Raw genomic sequence first — 15,721 nt, forward strand, 5'->3', positions numbered from 1 at the left:
GAAACTGCTTTTACTCCAAAGCCATTCTCTGATGATGTTTACACATCAGAAGGGTGGCAGTGCTTTGTAACTACAGGCGTCACAGTTTGCGTTTCCACTCTCTGGCCTTCAGAGTGCATGCAGAGGTCAGTTCATCACTGTGTAGCTGGGTCAGCACTGCAGCAGTTCTCCTGCAGTCATGGACTCCCATTAAAGCACAGCATCTGTCTTGCCTCCCTTGTCAGAGCAGGACTTTGTCACGCAGTCATAGAACCACTGCATGGTTGGGTTGGTAGTGACCCCACGGCCCCCAGCCTCAACCCCTGCCATGGGCTGCCTGCCCTCCAGCTTGGGCTGCCCAGGGCCCCATCCAACCTGGCCTTCAACCCCTCCAGGGATGGACGGGGCATCCACAGCCTCTCTGGGCAGCTGTTCCAGCACCTCACCGCTCTCATAGCAAAAAACTTCCCCCTCACATCCAACCTCAATCTGCCCTCCTTCAACTTCACACCATTTCCCCATGTCCTGCTGTTAGCTGCCCTTTCAAAGCGCTGACTCCCAGTTGAATCCCATTCTGTGTTTTCCTTTCCAGCTTTCCTTGGCTGGGTGGAAGCCATTGGCCTTTGGTGTGTGGATGCATATGGAGAGCCAATGTTGTGAGCTGGGGGTGGGTTGGGTTTGTGAAGGCATCCAAATAAAGGCCTTGTAGGTATTCAGGGAGGGCATTCCCTAAGATGATCTGGTCTTCCTTGTAACTGGAAGCAAGCTGTGCTCCTGTTCTGTGCTGCCAGGTGTGGTTGGTGGTGTTCTGCCTGCTATGGGGGAGAGAGCTCCCCAAGGATGCTGCCATGTCCAACACTTGGCAGTAGGACAGCACTGTGGTGTGAGCTCTCTGTCCTTGGTCCTGTTCATCATCTTCTGATGCAGAAGTTCCCATTGTTCTGCATCTTCCATTTAGCTGTCTGGATCAAAGCAGTAGGAAAAGAGCCATGAACTCCTGGCCAACAGCTGGTGCTGTTTGTTGCCTTTTCGATGCTGTATCATGCAGGAATACATTTGTTACTGTTTTGGTTTCTTACTTCTGTATGGACTGCACCATTTCCTTCTCTAATTCCAGTGTTCCCGGGAGAAATCATGGATGAAAAGCTGTCCTATAAGGAGTTCCTCGACCGTAACGACACGTGGGCCATGGATGACAGAGAGCTGTGCTTTGAGCCCGTGTTCAAACCCATGGAGATGGCAGGTATGCCCGTGGTGCTCTGCAGCTGTAGCTGTAGCACTTTGCTCTCAGCTGAAGGCACCCGAGTTCTTTCTCAGACATTTTTCCTTATTCTCACAAAGGACAAAGCAACAGAAGATTTACCTACGAGGTCGTGAACATCATGCAGGGAGTGTGTTACAAATAGACCATAGAGTCACCGAACCACTGAGGCTGGAAAAGACCCCTGAGGTCCCCAAATCCAACCCCAACTCACCCCTCTATGCCCTATGAATCACAGAATGGTTGGGTTGGAAGGGACCTCAAGGATCGTGAAGCTCCAACCCCTTGCTTGCAGGCAGGGCCACCAACCTCCCCATTTCATACCAGCCCAGGCTGCCCAGGGCCCCATCCAACCTGGCCTTCAACACCTCCACGGACTTCTCTTGTTTTTGATATTTTGATTCACATGACAACTGGAACCAAACAGCCTTTAGGTTCTGAAGTGCAGCTTTTTCCCTATTGCTGTCTTAGATGGAAGAGTGGGATGTTGGTGGGGCTGCACTCCATAGCCAGGTGATGCTTTAGACAATGTAGGCTACTTAAATATTGAGCCCATCGCCCTGTGTTCTCTTGGCCTGAATGAAATGAATGTGAAATGGAGCGAGTCTGTGGGTTATCTGGTGCAGAAACCATTTTCTGAAGTATATTCTGAAGCCAGATATTGTCCTGGCATCTCAAACAGTCTGATGGATTTATAAGAGATTGCACCATGCTCACCCCAGTCTGACATTTTGGAGCACAATGAACAGTGGCAGTTGTGCTGTCATCCCCTGATATGGCACGTCTGACATTTAACATGAAAAAAAGAGAGATACTGAAAGCCTTCAGCTGAAGCTCCTTTAATAGTGCTTAATCCAAAGAGCTCTGTGTTGGTGTCTGAAATGGGCTGTGTGGGGAATGGGAGGGGACTGTGAGCCATGGGAGGTTTGTCTGTGAGGGGAAGGCTGTGTTGCCATCCCTTTGCAGCCTTTCAGCACATGGGTGTGTTGAGTCCCAGTGCTCAGCTCATGGGAAGGTCATCTCTTTGGCATGTTGTTGTCAGTGTCTGCTCAGAGCGAAGGCATTCTGGTGACATAACCCATCTTACAGAACACAGTGGTAGAAGGGTTCTTCATGCAGCAGTTACCATCTGAATTGCAGTCACTTTTCCTTCTAAGCAGTCTGAGCAGCCAGCCGTGGTTTCTGTTGGCCATGCAGTCTAATGATGGAGGTGCTGGCTCTCATCTCGCAGACAGCTTTCCTTGGAGGTCCTTCCCTGTGCCGTGCTGATTCCACCTCCATGGTGGCACTGCCTGCATCTCTCTGCCAACAATCCTATGCCACGCTGTGTCCTCAGCCATGCAGTAACACTGCCTCATTCCTTGTCCCTCAGACCCCTTCAGCATGCACCGAGGGGAGAACCTGCCAGACCTGTCCTTTCCTCCTGACATGAAGAACGTGCAGTTCTTCACAGACCATGCTGACACTTCCAGAGACATCCATGGTGAGTTCCTCCTCAGTGCTCGTCTCTGGTGGTCATTTGTTGGTGTCTTCTCCATTGACCTGCATGTACTGAAGGCTATGTAGCTGATAAGACCACATCATCTCTTTGCATGGTTATTTTTTGTGCCTGGGGACGTTGCAGTGGCTGCTTACAGGAAGGTCTTTTTTGAGGTGCCTTTGGGCAGAAGGAGGTGGGGCACTGCACCCATGGAGTTGGGCTGGAGTTGCCATTGGCTCTCACCTTCATGGCTGAACACACAGTTTGCATGGGCTTTTCCCACCAGGGGAGCTTCAGTGCCTGGGCTGTTGCATCTGACGTCGTTGTTAACAAGAATTCGTAGGAGCAGAAGCAGAAAGCAAAAGCAGATTTGGACTCATTTACTGTCTTATACCTTGTTGGAAAAGGCCATGCATAGAGTTCACAATACGAAGGAGCACCAACTGATATGGTGACCAACTTTATGTGAACTGCTTGTGAGCAGAGCAGTGTCATTTATTTTGCGGGTGTTGTAGACTTTAAATTGTGGAGGGGAGATGGTAGAGGCAGCACAGGACTGACAAACAGCCTTTCATTTCTTCAGTGCCACATGGATCTGTGATGGTACCCGAGCAACCTTTCCTGGGGTCCCCCTATTGCCCTGCAGAGGTCTTAGACCCGTCAGCCTTCGTGGGCCTCGATTCAGCTGCAGAATTTCTGCAAGACAAAGCAGGTGAGAAGTGGATGTTTTGCTATCATCATCTGTCTTACTCTGGTTGGGTTTGGAGGATGTGTCACTGGCAAATCTCAGTGTAATAGTCCTAAAGAGCCTTGGTAGGAGGGATCATAGAATCATAGACTGGCCTGGGTTGCAAAGGACCACAGTGATCATCTTGTTTGAACCCCCCTGCTATGTGCAGGGTCGCCAACCAGCAGCCCAGGCTGCCCAGAGCCACATCCAGCCTGGCCTTGAATGCCTGCAGGGATGGGGCATCCACAGCCTCCTTGGGCAACCTGTTCAGTGCGTCACCACCCTCTGGGGGAAAAACTTCCTCCTCATATCCAACCTAAACCTGCCCTGTCTCAGTTGAAAACCATTCCCCCTTGTCCTCTCACTGTCCACCCTCACAAACAGCCGTTCCCCCTCCTGTTTATTCGCTCCCTTCAAGTACTGGAAGGCCACAATGAGGTCTCCCCGCAGCCTTCTCCAAAGTAGAGCAGGTAGTACATAGAATAAGCCAAGATTCCAAACTATCCCATTGGAAACACCAGCCCTTGGTGAGTGTGAATGTTCTAAAGGTACTTTGGAGATGAATATTCCATCGAGCAAAGATCCTCACCCAGAGAGGTGGTGGTGCCCCATCCCTGGAGACATTCAGGGTGACAGAGGATGGGCTCTGAGCACCTGGTGGGGCTGGGGCTGTCCCTGAGCACTGCAGGGAGTGGGACCACATGGCCTTGAAGGATCCCTTCCAACTCCAACCATCCTATGGTTCTGTGGTTCTCCAAACCTGCTCTGTCAGCTCCTGGGGTCAGTGCTGGTAATAACTCCTCTGTGTTATATATAGCTGTATATATGTGTAACTCCAGCTGTGGCTGGTAGTGATTGCAGCAGTGATTGCAGTCGCTACTGATGGCATTCCTAAAGTGAACTGATAAGTGGTTACCCAAGAGTGAAGTCAAAAAAGCAGCAGTCGATCCCTTGAGCAAAGAGCTTTAAAAATGAAGCAGTGTTGGGCCAGGACTGACTGTGTTGTGTTCTCCATAGTGCCTGAAGATCATTGGATGGGAGCTCAGCATTACGCAAAGGGATCGGATGCTTCTTTCTTTGCTGAGCCACCAGGTAAAAATAGTTCTGAGTTGATCTATGGGAACTGTCTGTAGAGTTTGTGAAGAGCAGAGGCAGAGCTTCTGTCCTCACCTGCCTTTTCAAGAAACAAAAAGCAGTGGAGAAATGAAAGTCAGATCTGCTGGGGGTGGTACAGATCAGAGCTGTGTGTTCACTCCTGAGGTCTACCTCCCTTTGGTAAAGGGGCCAAAAGGAGAGCCCTACAGCACTGCTGATGGATCTGCAGTGGTTCTGGAGCTCAGGGCTCCCTTAGAGCTGGGTGCTGTATTGCTGGGTGCTGCACTGCTGGGTGCTGCACTGCTGGGTGCTGCGCAGTGCTGCAGCAGTGCTTCCCGTAGGATGCTGTGTGTTCTTACGTTACCCAAATCATTCTGATGACAGAGGAGAGATTTGCATCCCAAGGCCAGCAGGTGAAGCTGTTTGCTGAGCTCTTTGAGTTCTTCATAAGCTGTTCTTTATTCCCAGTGCCCCCCGCAGCCCCTGGAGCAGAAGTGCTGACTGTGCCAGAGTGCCCTGCAGCAGCAGCTCCTTACTTCGTTCCTACGGCGTTAGCAGCATCCCCAGCAGAGGCCAAAGCTGCCGAGGCACCAAAAGGTAACACTGCACTCATTTAAGGTGTTTACTGATGGACAGCAGGAGCTCATGGTACGTGTTTGTTTCCTCACCATCTTGTCCGGCAGTAAAATCCAAATCCTTAAAGAAAACAAAGCAACCACCACGTTTTTGGGTTTGGTCAGTGGGACTTCATTGGTTTCCCTAATGGCAGTGAGTAGAGATTCTGTTTTTGAACCTCAGCTGTGCATCTCAGATATTGGGGTCACCACGTGGAGATGCTGCCTGGGGTGGCTGAAGCTTAGGGCTGCACTGACACCAGGGCTCCTGATAATGTGGCCTTTGATAACCATCATAGAACCACAGAATGGCCTGGGTTGCAAAGGAGCACAGTGCTCACCCAGCTCCAACCCCCTGCTATGTGCAGGGTCGCCAACCAGCAGCCCAGGCTGCCCAGAGCCACATCCAGCCTGGCCTTGAATGCCTGCAGGGATGGGGCATCCACAGCCTCCTTGGGCAACCTGTTCAGTGCGTCACCACCCTCTGGGTGAAAATCTTCCTCCTCATATCCAACCTAATCCTCCCCTGTCTCAGTTTAAAACCATTGCAAGCTAAAGCTGGAAAACTCCTTTCAGGGGGTCTTTGTGAGCACCAGCTTAAACGCAGAGATACCCGATAGTGCAAGAAGCTGGCAGATGTTATTTGAAACCAACAGCTCGAGTTTTAGCAGATAATGTGTAAAGATGAATGAGGCCACGTTGGGCATGGAGGAACAGAGTGCAGCTGGTGGTTCACTGGGAGGTGGTGCCATCTCTATCGATGTGCAGAGAGTGAGAAGAGGGGAGAAGGAGCCCTCTGTTCTCCAGCCATAGCCTGTGCTGTCAGGTGTTCACGTTCTGCCGTCTGTGTTTCTGTAGCAGATGCTGAGAGTGCTGTTGCCTCGGATGCCACATCCGTGTCTGCAGAGCAAGCTGGGCCCATCCTCGCAGGGGACACGAAGCCTCCTCACGCTGTGGATGCTGAGTCTGCACCTCCAGCAGAAGCTGAGCCCCCCCAGGGCACAGATGTGGGCTTTGCCCCTGCAGCAGAGGCCAAACCTCCCAGTGCTGCTGCTGCATCCTCCCCAGTGCTGGATGCTGCCTGGAGCCCAGCAGCAGACACTGAGCCCCATTGCGCCGTGGGTTTGGAGTTTGCCCCAGCTGCAGATTCCAACCCTCACCATGCTGCGGATCTGACGTTCGCCCCCACAGCTGATGCTGAGTCTCATCGTGCTGCAGATTCGGAGTTTACCTTTCCAGCTGAAGTGGCCCATCTCCGTGCTGTGGATTCCAGCCCTGCTCCGGCAGCGGATGCCAAACCTTCCCCTGCGGATTCAGGTTTTGCCTCTGCACCAGAAGCGAAGGCTGTCTGTGCAGCTGACACCGAAGTGGCTGCAGTGGAAGAGCTGGTGACATCCGAGCCCTCTGCTCAGCATGACAAGACCCCCTCCCATGAAGCTCCTGCAGGTGAGCTGCTCTGCCCAAAAGCTTCCTTCAGCCTCGAACTGATGGGGCAGGTGGTACACCAGGGACCAGCAGGGGCAGCCCCACTCCTGTTGGGATGCGGGCTGCTGTGCAGTCTGTGGGATGTCACAGAGGGAAGTGGCTGCAAACTCAAAGAGGGGAGATTTAGATGGATGTAAAGAAGAAGTTCATACACTGAGGGCGGTGAGGCGCTGCACAGGTTGCAGTGAGAGGTGGTGGTGCCCCATCCCTGCAGACACCCACAGTCAGGGGATGGGCTGTGAGCACTGATGGGGCTGTGGGTGTCTCTGTGCATCACAGAGGGGTGGACTACAATGCCTTTAGAGATCCCTTCCAACTCAAACCATTCTGTGACTCTGTGATACAGATCTGCTTTAGCAGGATGTGTAAACTTTCAGGAGGGGAGAGCTGGTAGGGAGTGAGCCCAAAGCAGGTTATCACTGTTTTGGAAGGGAGGAACACCTCTGGTTTCAAATCAGAAGATGGAGGTTAGTCCAGGAGGTGATTTTATCCTGCTTAATCTGATCCAAATAAATGCTGTTTTTTATTCTCTGCATTCCATTTTCAGAAACAGCTGCAAGCATGGAACAAGAACCAAAAGCCCCCGAGGGTTACGTTGCTGTTTCGTTAGAGAAACCATCTGCCAGCCACCACGCTGAGCACCTTCCAGCACCAACCAACCACCTCCCAGAACCCGCAGGTGAGGAGCTCAGACCAGCAGTGAGAGCACAGAGGCACTTTGCTCTCAGCTGAAGGCACCCGAGTTCTTTCTCAGACATTTTTCCTTATTCTCACAAAGGACAAAGCAACAAAAGATTTACCTACGAGGTCGTGAATATCATGCAGGGAGTGTGTTACAAATAGACCATAGAGTCACCGAACCACTGAGGCTGGAAAAGACCCCTGAGGTCCCCAAATCCAACCCCAACTCACCCCTCTATGCCCTATGAATCACAGAACGGCTTGGATTGGAAGGGACCTCAAGGATCGTGAAGCTCCAACCCCCCACCACACACAGGGCCACCAACCTCCCAATTTCATACCAGCCCAGGCTGTCCAGGGCCCCATCCAACCTGGCCTTGAACACCTCCACGGATGGACGGGGCATCCACAGCCTCTCTGGGCAGCTGTTCCAGCACCTCCCCACTCTCATAGCAAAGAACTTCCCCCTCACATCCCACCTCAATCTGCCCTCCTTCAACTCCACACCATTTCCCCTCGTCCTGCTGTTATCTGCCCTTTCCAAGAGTTGCCTCCCCTCCTGTTTGGAGGCTCCCTGGAGGTCCTGGAAGGCTGCAATGAGGTCACCCCGCAGCCTTCTCTTCTCCATGCTGAACAAGCCCAGCTCCCTCAGCCTGTCTTTGTAGGGGAGGTGCTGCAGCCCTCTGAGCATCTCTGTGTCCTCCTCTGGACCCTCTCCAACAGCTCCCTGCCTTTCCTGTATTGGGGGCCCCACCCCTGGAGGCAGTACTGCAGATGGGGCCTCATAAGGGCAGAGCAGAGAGGGACAATCCCCTCCCTGTCCCTGCTGGCCACCCCTCTGCTGATGGAGCCCAGGATACCATCTGCTTTCCGAGCTACAAGAGCACCCTGCTGGCTCATGGTCAGTGTTTCATCCACCAGGACCCCCAGGTCCTTCTCTGCAGGGCTGCTCTCAGGGAGCTCTTCTCCCAGGCTGTATAAATGCCTGGGATTCCTGCAGCCCAAGTGCCAAACCTTGCGCTTTGCTCTGCTAAACCTCATTAAGTTCACCTGGGCCCACCTTTCCAGTCTGTTGAGGTCCCTCTGAATGGCATCCCTTCCTTCCATGGTTTCAGCCGCACCTCTCAGCTGGGTGTCACAAATACTGGATGGTGACATTGGATGGGGCTGCCATGCTGGTACTGCAGCATATTCTCCACCTGTTTTACAGTGCAGGGGGTGTATAGTCAACATTTAGTTGTTTTTTTATATGTGCATTTATGTTACTATGATTTTTAAATTAGCAACCCGTGTCTGCGAGCGCCTCCACGGCCTCTGCTCTGCACGTTGCCTATTCCTTGGCATGTCAGCCAAGTATGAAGCTGCTTCTTAACGTGAGATCATGGGGAGATAATACGTGGTCAGCTATCAGACCTTATCATCTCCATCCCTACTGGAAGTAAAATAGAACCCAAACCTTTCCCAGCTGCTGTTTTTGTACCGATGGTTTCCGTATTCACAAAGGCTGAAATATTCTGCTCGTATGTTTCTGTATTTCAAGTTTTCTTTTCAATCTCAGTTCCAGTAGAAACAAAAGAAGACACAGTGCTAGAAAACAAAGAGCTCCTCTCAGAGCAGCGCGTTGCGGCTGTGGATGTCCCTGCAGTGGAGCAACGGAAGGAGGAGACTGAGCAGAACCACATCCAGCACACAGAGCCCCTGCAAGGAGCACCCCTGCAAGAGCCTGCAGGTAGAACAGAAACAGCGCTTTGCTTTTAGGAAGGAAATGTCCTCTGGGAGCCGCTCACCTTTCCCACTGACTGCTCTGCCACCTGAGCAAGCAAAAAGGGTTTGCACCATTGAGCTGTGCAATCTTTGCATCCCTCAGAGGTTCTGCTTGCACTCTGTTTGCTGTGCTCCCTCTCTTTCCCCCTCCTGGTTCGTGGCACCAAAAGCCCACGTGTGGCTGCTGATGTTGATTGATCACCAGTGCTGTCTTCTATCTGTTGTAGAATACAGGAACTCGCCATCTTTCTGCCATTACCACCATTTTTTGTAGGGTTGAGGTTTTTTTGGCATTAAAAAGCACCATTAATTCTTATTGCAATACTCCCAGTGAAGACCTCCTTCCAAGTTGGAATTTGTACTTAACCAAAGGAGAAGGTGATTTTTTCCCTGCTCCATTAACGCAGCCCCTCCGGTGAGCCATCGCTGCTTGCATGTGTGGCTGGAGGCTGATCTGTGGCCCAGGGCTCGCTGACAGATGACGGATGCTCCGTTGCAATCAGTGGCTGTAGCTAAGGAAAGCCAGTGCTGCTTATAGCTGAGCACAGCAGATGACTTCTTGCACTGTGGGTGCTGGGGCTGTAGCTCCTTGCTGCCCCCCCTCCATACTCCTCTTCCCACCAAAGCTCTATTTTTACACTTTGGAAGGCTGCCCATTAGAGAGATAAAAAGGCTAGCTGTGATCTTGTGCTGAGACAACGTAGGTCCTTAATGCAGTTCTAACAAGGGATGAGGTGTCCTTACAAGAACTGACGCTCTTCAGTGGGGTCAGAGCACATATTGGGAGTGATGCATTTTTAAATAGCATCGACGTGTTTATCAGTAACAGTTTAAACTGTTTGGTGTGTAAATGCCTTTCCCGGCCCCACCGAGGACTTAAACCTCCTGCTGCAGAGCTGGAGTCCCGTTTGCAACTGTACCTCTGTATTTGATTGCAGCCAGTGGTCGCTTTGATGTTTGAGCAGGCTTCCTGTATTCCAGGTCCGCCTCCCACACAAATGAGGCAAGCTAACAAAGCGAGTGGACGCGGGGTTGGCCGAGCACAGCCTGCCCTGCTGCCCACTGCAGATGGAGCAGAGGAGCGCCCCGTAGGTCCCCAGCAGCAGAAGAGCTCTGAGCCCGGAGCAGAGCGGTGCAGTGCTGCAGAGCTGCGGTGCGCTGCGGGAGCTGCCCTGCACAGCACATCTGCACCCAGGAGGGCAGCAGAGCCTCTCCCAGGGCTCACACAAAGCTGCAGAGATGCTCCGCGGGAGAGCTGGGATATGGAAGGTGCTGTGGCCATGGGGAAGAGAAAGAAGAAGAAACCGAAGCAAAGGAGAAACCACCTGCCAAGAGCCATGGAGCTCTGGGATGAAAACACGGCCGTCTGCAGGGCTCCTAAGAGCTCTCCGTTGGCTGCTGAGTTGCAAAAAGCACCTGTTGGGCCCAGCGTGCCTGCAGAGCTGTTGGCTGCCTCAGGAAACACAGCTTCAGATGTGCCAAAGGATGCTGCAGTAATAAGTGGGAGTCACGTCCTGGATGATCCACACGGCCCTGTAATGGCAGCACTGGGCCGGCAGGGCACCAGGAGCAGCACGGCGTCCAAATCAGTGCTGGATGAGAGAAATAGAGACATCATGAGGGCAGAGGAAATGAGAGGTGACAGCTCGATGGTGCAATGCGAAGGGAAAGGAAAGGTGCCCTTAGAGCAGAGAGGAGAGACCGAGGTGGGGGAGCCCATAGCAGCAGAGGTGCCAGCCACGTCTGTGGGAAGATTGCCTGACAGAAATGGGAAGAGGGAGGGTGGGGAGTCAGCGTGGGCTGACCTGGAGGCATCTCCTTCAGCAGCCATCGGTATAAGCAAGGTAGAAACTCCCTCAGAGGTGAAACCTTCCCAAATTCTCCCTTCTGATAAGGGTAAGGATGCTAAGGGGGCGCCTCCCAAGCACAAAGCACCCAGTGACACCAGCTGCGAGCTTCAGGCTTCCAGTGGGACGCTGGGAGAAGCAGCACAGGAGAGCGGTGAGCAAAACAAAGAGCTGAGCAATGGATCCTTCCAGGCACCTCCTACAGCCCCATCCACCCTGCTTCCCAACAAGCCGAGGGCAGCAGATGGAGCCAAGCTGGCATCCCTCAGTGAGCGTGAGGCCGTTGGCTTCAGTTCTTCCGAGGGAGTATTGAAGACCCCAGCAGATACCACCAAAGCGTCTGCTACACCATTAATGGCTCAGAACCCCGGGGAAGGCATTGCTCTGCAGAACAGGAAGGCTGATGGCTGTGCTGAGCAGCCAGCTCTAATGGAAGGCAGAGCCGCTCCTGCTGAGGCAGCACGTAAAGGTACAGCAGCGTATTCCCCTGACAGAAGCAAAGGGAATGGGTTTATTGCAGAGGAGCAGCAGACTGGAAGAGACCTCAGTGCTGCACACGGGATGGACAGACCTAAAAAAAAGCGCAGTGAAGGGACAGGCAAAAGAGGGAGAGGTTTCTGTGAGCAGGGTCTGGAGGATGCGGGCACTGATGGGGTGAGGATGGGGGAGGAGGTGAGGGAAAGGCCTTTCCCTGATAAAGGCAGGGAGGGTGGTTATGCTGCCAGGGGACATCCATCAGCAGACAAGCCCAAAAAGAGAGGTAGCGATGGGAGGAGTAAAAAAGGTGAAAAAAGCTTCTTCCAGCAGCCTTTTGTGGAGAGCAGGATGGGCCTCAGCAGCTCTCCTGCCGGAGCTGGTCCAGCTCAGGAGGTCAGCGATGAGAGGGGCTGTGTCACTGCTGTGTGCTTCCAGGAGAGCACGTCGGGTGTAACTGCAGCACAAAGGCCCATTGAGAGGGTAACAGAGGAGCCCAGAGAAAATGCTGGGAAATGGGAGATGGCTGAGCTGGGGGCTTTGGGCCAACAGTTCCTTCCAGCGGGTAGGAGAGAGGACACAAAGCATCTGGCCGTGGCTGACACCGTCAGCAGAACAAAGAAGGTCAATGTTGTGGGTGAGGGCGGGGAGGCTGGAGATGCTTCTCCAGGTGGGTCCGTTGGGATGGGTTCCGATGCAGACAAACGTAGGAAAAGATGCAGTGATGGGAAAAGGAAAAGGAGCGAGAAGGGCCCTTCTGGGCTGCCAGCTGACCCGGACGGCGGGGTGGGAGCTCTTCCAAGCAAAGAGAGGGGCAATGGAGAAATGGAGGAAGTGGCCTCGGGGAAAGAGAAGGTGCCTGGTTCTGAAGGAGAGGTTTTGCTGGAGAATGTGATAGCTGGAACAAAGGAGGGTCTGGAAAAGCCTAAAGGAGAGGTGAGAAGTTCCTCTCATCAGCCAGTTCTTCCAGCCCATAAAACAGAGCCAGAAATAGGCAGCGCTAATGAAACCACTGCTGAGGGTAAGGAGACAGAGGTTCATACAGCAGAGCACGGGGAAGGCGCAGTGATGGCACGTGGTCCCACCAGGGAGATGGAGGCCGACAGACCCGAGGAAAAAGGCAGGGGGACAAAAGGCAGAGAGGCTGAGGGCGGCCGTGGGCAGTCTGTAGCACCGGGTCTGGGTGTTATCCCTGCTCTGGGTGGAGAGGTGGGAAATGCTCAACAAATTCAGTCTAAAGAGAACAATGTCAGTGCTTCGGTAGGTCTGGTAGGTGACCCAAGTGATGCTACCAAAGCACAAGCTGCTGCTGTACCTCTGGAGCCAGAGAAGCTGAGCACGAGTGATAAAGAGAGAAGCCAAAGGGCTGAGGTTGGCCCAGAGCCCCTCCTGGAGCCCAGCACAGGAGCAGAGATGTGTCCTCCTCCTGGCAGCGGAGCAGTCAGCCTTCCTGGTGCAGAGCATCCTGCAGTGGTGGATCACAGCTCTGTGAGATCTAAAAAGAGAGGTAGCGAGGGAGGAGGTGAAAAGCCCAAGGCTGGCCCTGAGCAGCCACCCGTGGGGCCCGAGATGGAGCTTGGGATGGAAGAAATGGGTTTTGTAGACGAGAACAGAAATATTAGCTTTCCCATCGGCCCTCGAATGCTTTGGGATAATCAGGGAAACCACGTGGAGTCCTTGGCCTGGGGGGCACACGGGGGGCTTCCCTCAGCTGGAGTGGCAATGGAGGAGAGCAGCAAGGAGCCCGGATCCGGCAATGGGAAGGAGGCGTGCAGCCAGGCACCGCCTGAGCAACCCATCGGTGTGGGGCACGAAGAGCCTGGGAAAGAGGGGCCCGAGAAAGGGGAGGATGGAGCCGGAGAGGTGGCTGCCCAGGGCGGGCTGGAGGCAGACGGGCCGCTTTCTTCTGATGCTGCGGCAGCGGGGAGCGGAGCATCGCGGGCTGCGGTGGAAGGGCTGACGGGGAAGGACAGCGAGGGGAGCGGCGTGGGTGCAGCCGTGGGGGGCGCTCAGCAGCCGTGCGGGTCGGGAGGTGGAGCGGAGGCCGCTGGTGTGGGTCTGAGTGCTGCCCCAGCATCCCGCGCCCACCCCGAGGACGGCGGAGAGGTTCAGCGCCCACCCGCAGACGGCGATGCTGGAGGAGCCCACCCGAAGGCTGTCCCAGCTAAGGAAAAAGAAGAACCTGCCCCAAAAGCTGCCCCGGAAGCAAAGAAAGAGCGGGCGAAGGGTGCCGAGCAGCTGAAGGGCTACATGAGACCCACCAAGGCCAGAGGGCTGCCCGCGCTGCCAGCCCGGCCCGCTGCTCCGGATGGGGAGAAGCAGATGCAGCTGAGAGGCAGCGCTGTGAGCCGGCCCAGGCAAGGCAAAGGTGTGTGCGTGTGATGGGCTGCAGCACAACCCGGAGCTTGCGTGCGAGCGGCGCTGCTCGGCGGCATGGCCACGTTAATCCTCGGTGGCACCAGCGAGCGGGGCATGAGCGGTGTGTTGGCTGATCCTAAAAGGCTGCTGGTTCTGCTTGCCCGGCGCACAGTGCTAATTCCCAGACCTTAAAAGATTCACGCTTTTGGTCCGAGTTCCGGAACTCGATGATTTTTTAATTCGTTCCGAGTTGATTTCCCGTATAAATTTTGTAGCACTCCCATTTTTGAAGCAGACTTGCACTTCTCGGTGCTGAGTTCCATTAGCTTCTCCTCATCGGAGACCGAAAGTGGCATCCGTGTGGGATGCTGCAGTGAACCATCGCTGTCACTGCGCAGCGTCGGTGCCACCCAAGGGCAGGAGCTGCATATTCCCATGGCAGGGAACGTCCCCCATCGCTGTCACATTGTGGGGTTTGGTTTTAATGCCGCTCTGGGCCAAGCGCAGCCATCTGCTCCCCTCCTGCAGCTGGTCTGTGGCTTTGCCTTGAGGCACCTTGAGCATCTCTGTACAAAGCACACCTCCTGCCAGGGCAACCACTGTGCTGGAGCAGAGCAGAACAGCAGAACCCTGTGCTGATGGGCTTTGGGACTCTCCTCTGAGGATGGACCGGAGGGGTTGGTGCTGTTTGCCTGGCTGCTGACCAAGGAACAGATGGCATTCATTTCATAGAGTGAAAGGAAGTTCATGGGAACTTCAGAACGGAGGCTGTAGTCACGATGCAGATGGTGTGTCCAATAATACCCTCGGTTTCCTGCTCAGCCCGAGCCTTCCTTGGGAGAAATTGGTGTCTGGGGATCGCAGGGGTCGGGCGCCTCATCCCCACTCCTGCCTTGGCATCAGGCGTGGAAGTTGGGTCTGTTCCTGCGGAGTTCCTCGCTGCCAGTTTGCATGATGCAGTCACTAACTTAACAGCCGTGCGCCTTAACGTGCCGGTCAGGTTGTGGAGAGGTCCTGTAATATTAATGAGCGTTGCATAACCCAAAGTCGTTCTATTTTGGTGGAAGTGGTGTTCTCTGCATGAACTTGTGCCTGCAGAAGTAATGTTCTTTGGTGCATGATGCTACAAAATGGGAGAGCTAAAGACAGCGTCATCCTTTTTATAGAGATGTATATGTGTGTGAATAACCTTTCCGTCATCTGCTGGAAGTCGTTGTTTTCTTTGCTAATTGCTGTATTTAAGGGGGTGGTATCCTGGTAGGAGCCCCATGCAAAAAAAGAAACTAGAGGAGCACACCACGTAAATGCAGGTGGTGCAGCAGGGGCTCTTCCATTTCCTTCTGCTGCTGCTCGGTGAGTGGCAACACAGCAGTAATGCCTGAGCTGAGTCCCCATGTGGAGTACGAGGGGTGTGGATTGCCTTAGGCTGCATCAGAGGATGAGTGAGTGTATGCATCACTTGAATGCAAGTCAGAAACAGAAATCAGGGAAGGGAAAGTGTTGAGATTCAAGACCATGAACATATGTGCTTCTTTGCTGGATAGGGAAGGAGCTGAAGAGAGCCAAGAGATGGTATGGTTGTCCAAATGTTCATGAGATTGACTGGGCCATGGGCTGTACTTGCTGATCGGGTCAGGGGTTGTACTCCTGGGCCATGGGATGTAGTTGCCAGTAGAGCCATGAGCTGTGTTTGATGATGGGGCCATGGGTTGTACTCATCAATGGGGCCATGGGCTGTAGTTGCATGTCATGAGCTGTGATTGATTATGGGGGGGTTGTGCTTGCTGACGGGGCCATGGGTTGTGGCTGATGGTGGGTCAGGGATTGTACTCACCAATGGGGCCATGAGTTGTGCTTGGTGATGGGGCCATGGGTTGTACTCACCAATGGGGCCATGGGTTGTGCTTGGTGATGGGACCATGGGTTGTACTTCAGTAGTACTTGTCTTCTACC

At 53.7% G+C, this 15,721-nt stretch overlaps 2 protein-coding genes across 38 annotated transcripts in view; both read left to right on the top strand.

Moving 5' to 3' along the window:
- The window catches only part of GIMAP7L5 (GTPase IMAP family member 7-like 5), a 598,436-nt gene that overhangs the window by 304,861 nt on the left and 277,854 nt on the right, over positions 1–15,721 (top strand). The window lies entirely within an intron of this gene.
- The window catches only part of MAP4 (microtubule associated protein 4), a 115,689-nt gene that overhangs the window by 64,794 nt on the left and 35,174 nt on the right, over positions 1–15,721 (top strand). For 21 of the 37 annotated variants that reach the window (XM_015281160.4, XM_015281158.4, XM_040696470.2 and 18 more), the window contains 9 exons: positions 1,097–1,222; positions 2,613–2,723; positions 3,304–3,432; positions 4,468–4,542; positions 5,014–5,142; positions 6,018–6,605; positions 7,192–7,323; positions 8,884–9,054; positions 10,071–13,778. In XM_015281160.4, coding sequence (XP_015136646.2) covers positions 1,097–1,222; positions 2,613–2,723; positions 3,304–3,432; positions 4,468–4,542; positions 5,014–5,142; positions 6,018–6,605; positions 7,192–7,323; positions 8,884–9,054; positions 10,071–13,778 — 5,169 coding nt within the window. The remainder of the gene's footprint in view (positions 1–1,096; positions 1,223–2,612; positions 2,724–3,303; positions 3,433–4,467; positions 4,543–5,013; positions 5,143–6,017; positions 6,606–7,191; positions 7,324–8,883; positions 9,055–10,070; positions 13,779–15,721) is intronic. The other 16 variants (XM_040696475.2, XM_040696478.2, XM_040696481.2 and 13 more) reach the window with 3 other exon arrangements.

This window comes from Gallus gallus, chromosome 2 (genome assembly GCF_016699485.2).
Source record: "Gallus gallus isolate bGalGal1 chromosome 2, bGalGal1.mat.broiler.GRCg7b, whole genome shotgun sequence".
Taxonomy (NCBI): Eukaryota; Metazoa; Chordata; class Aves; order Galliformes; family Phasianidae; genus Gallus; species Gallus gallus.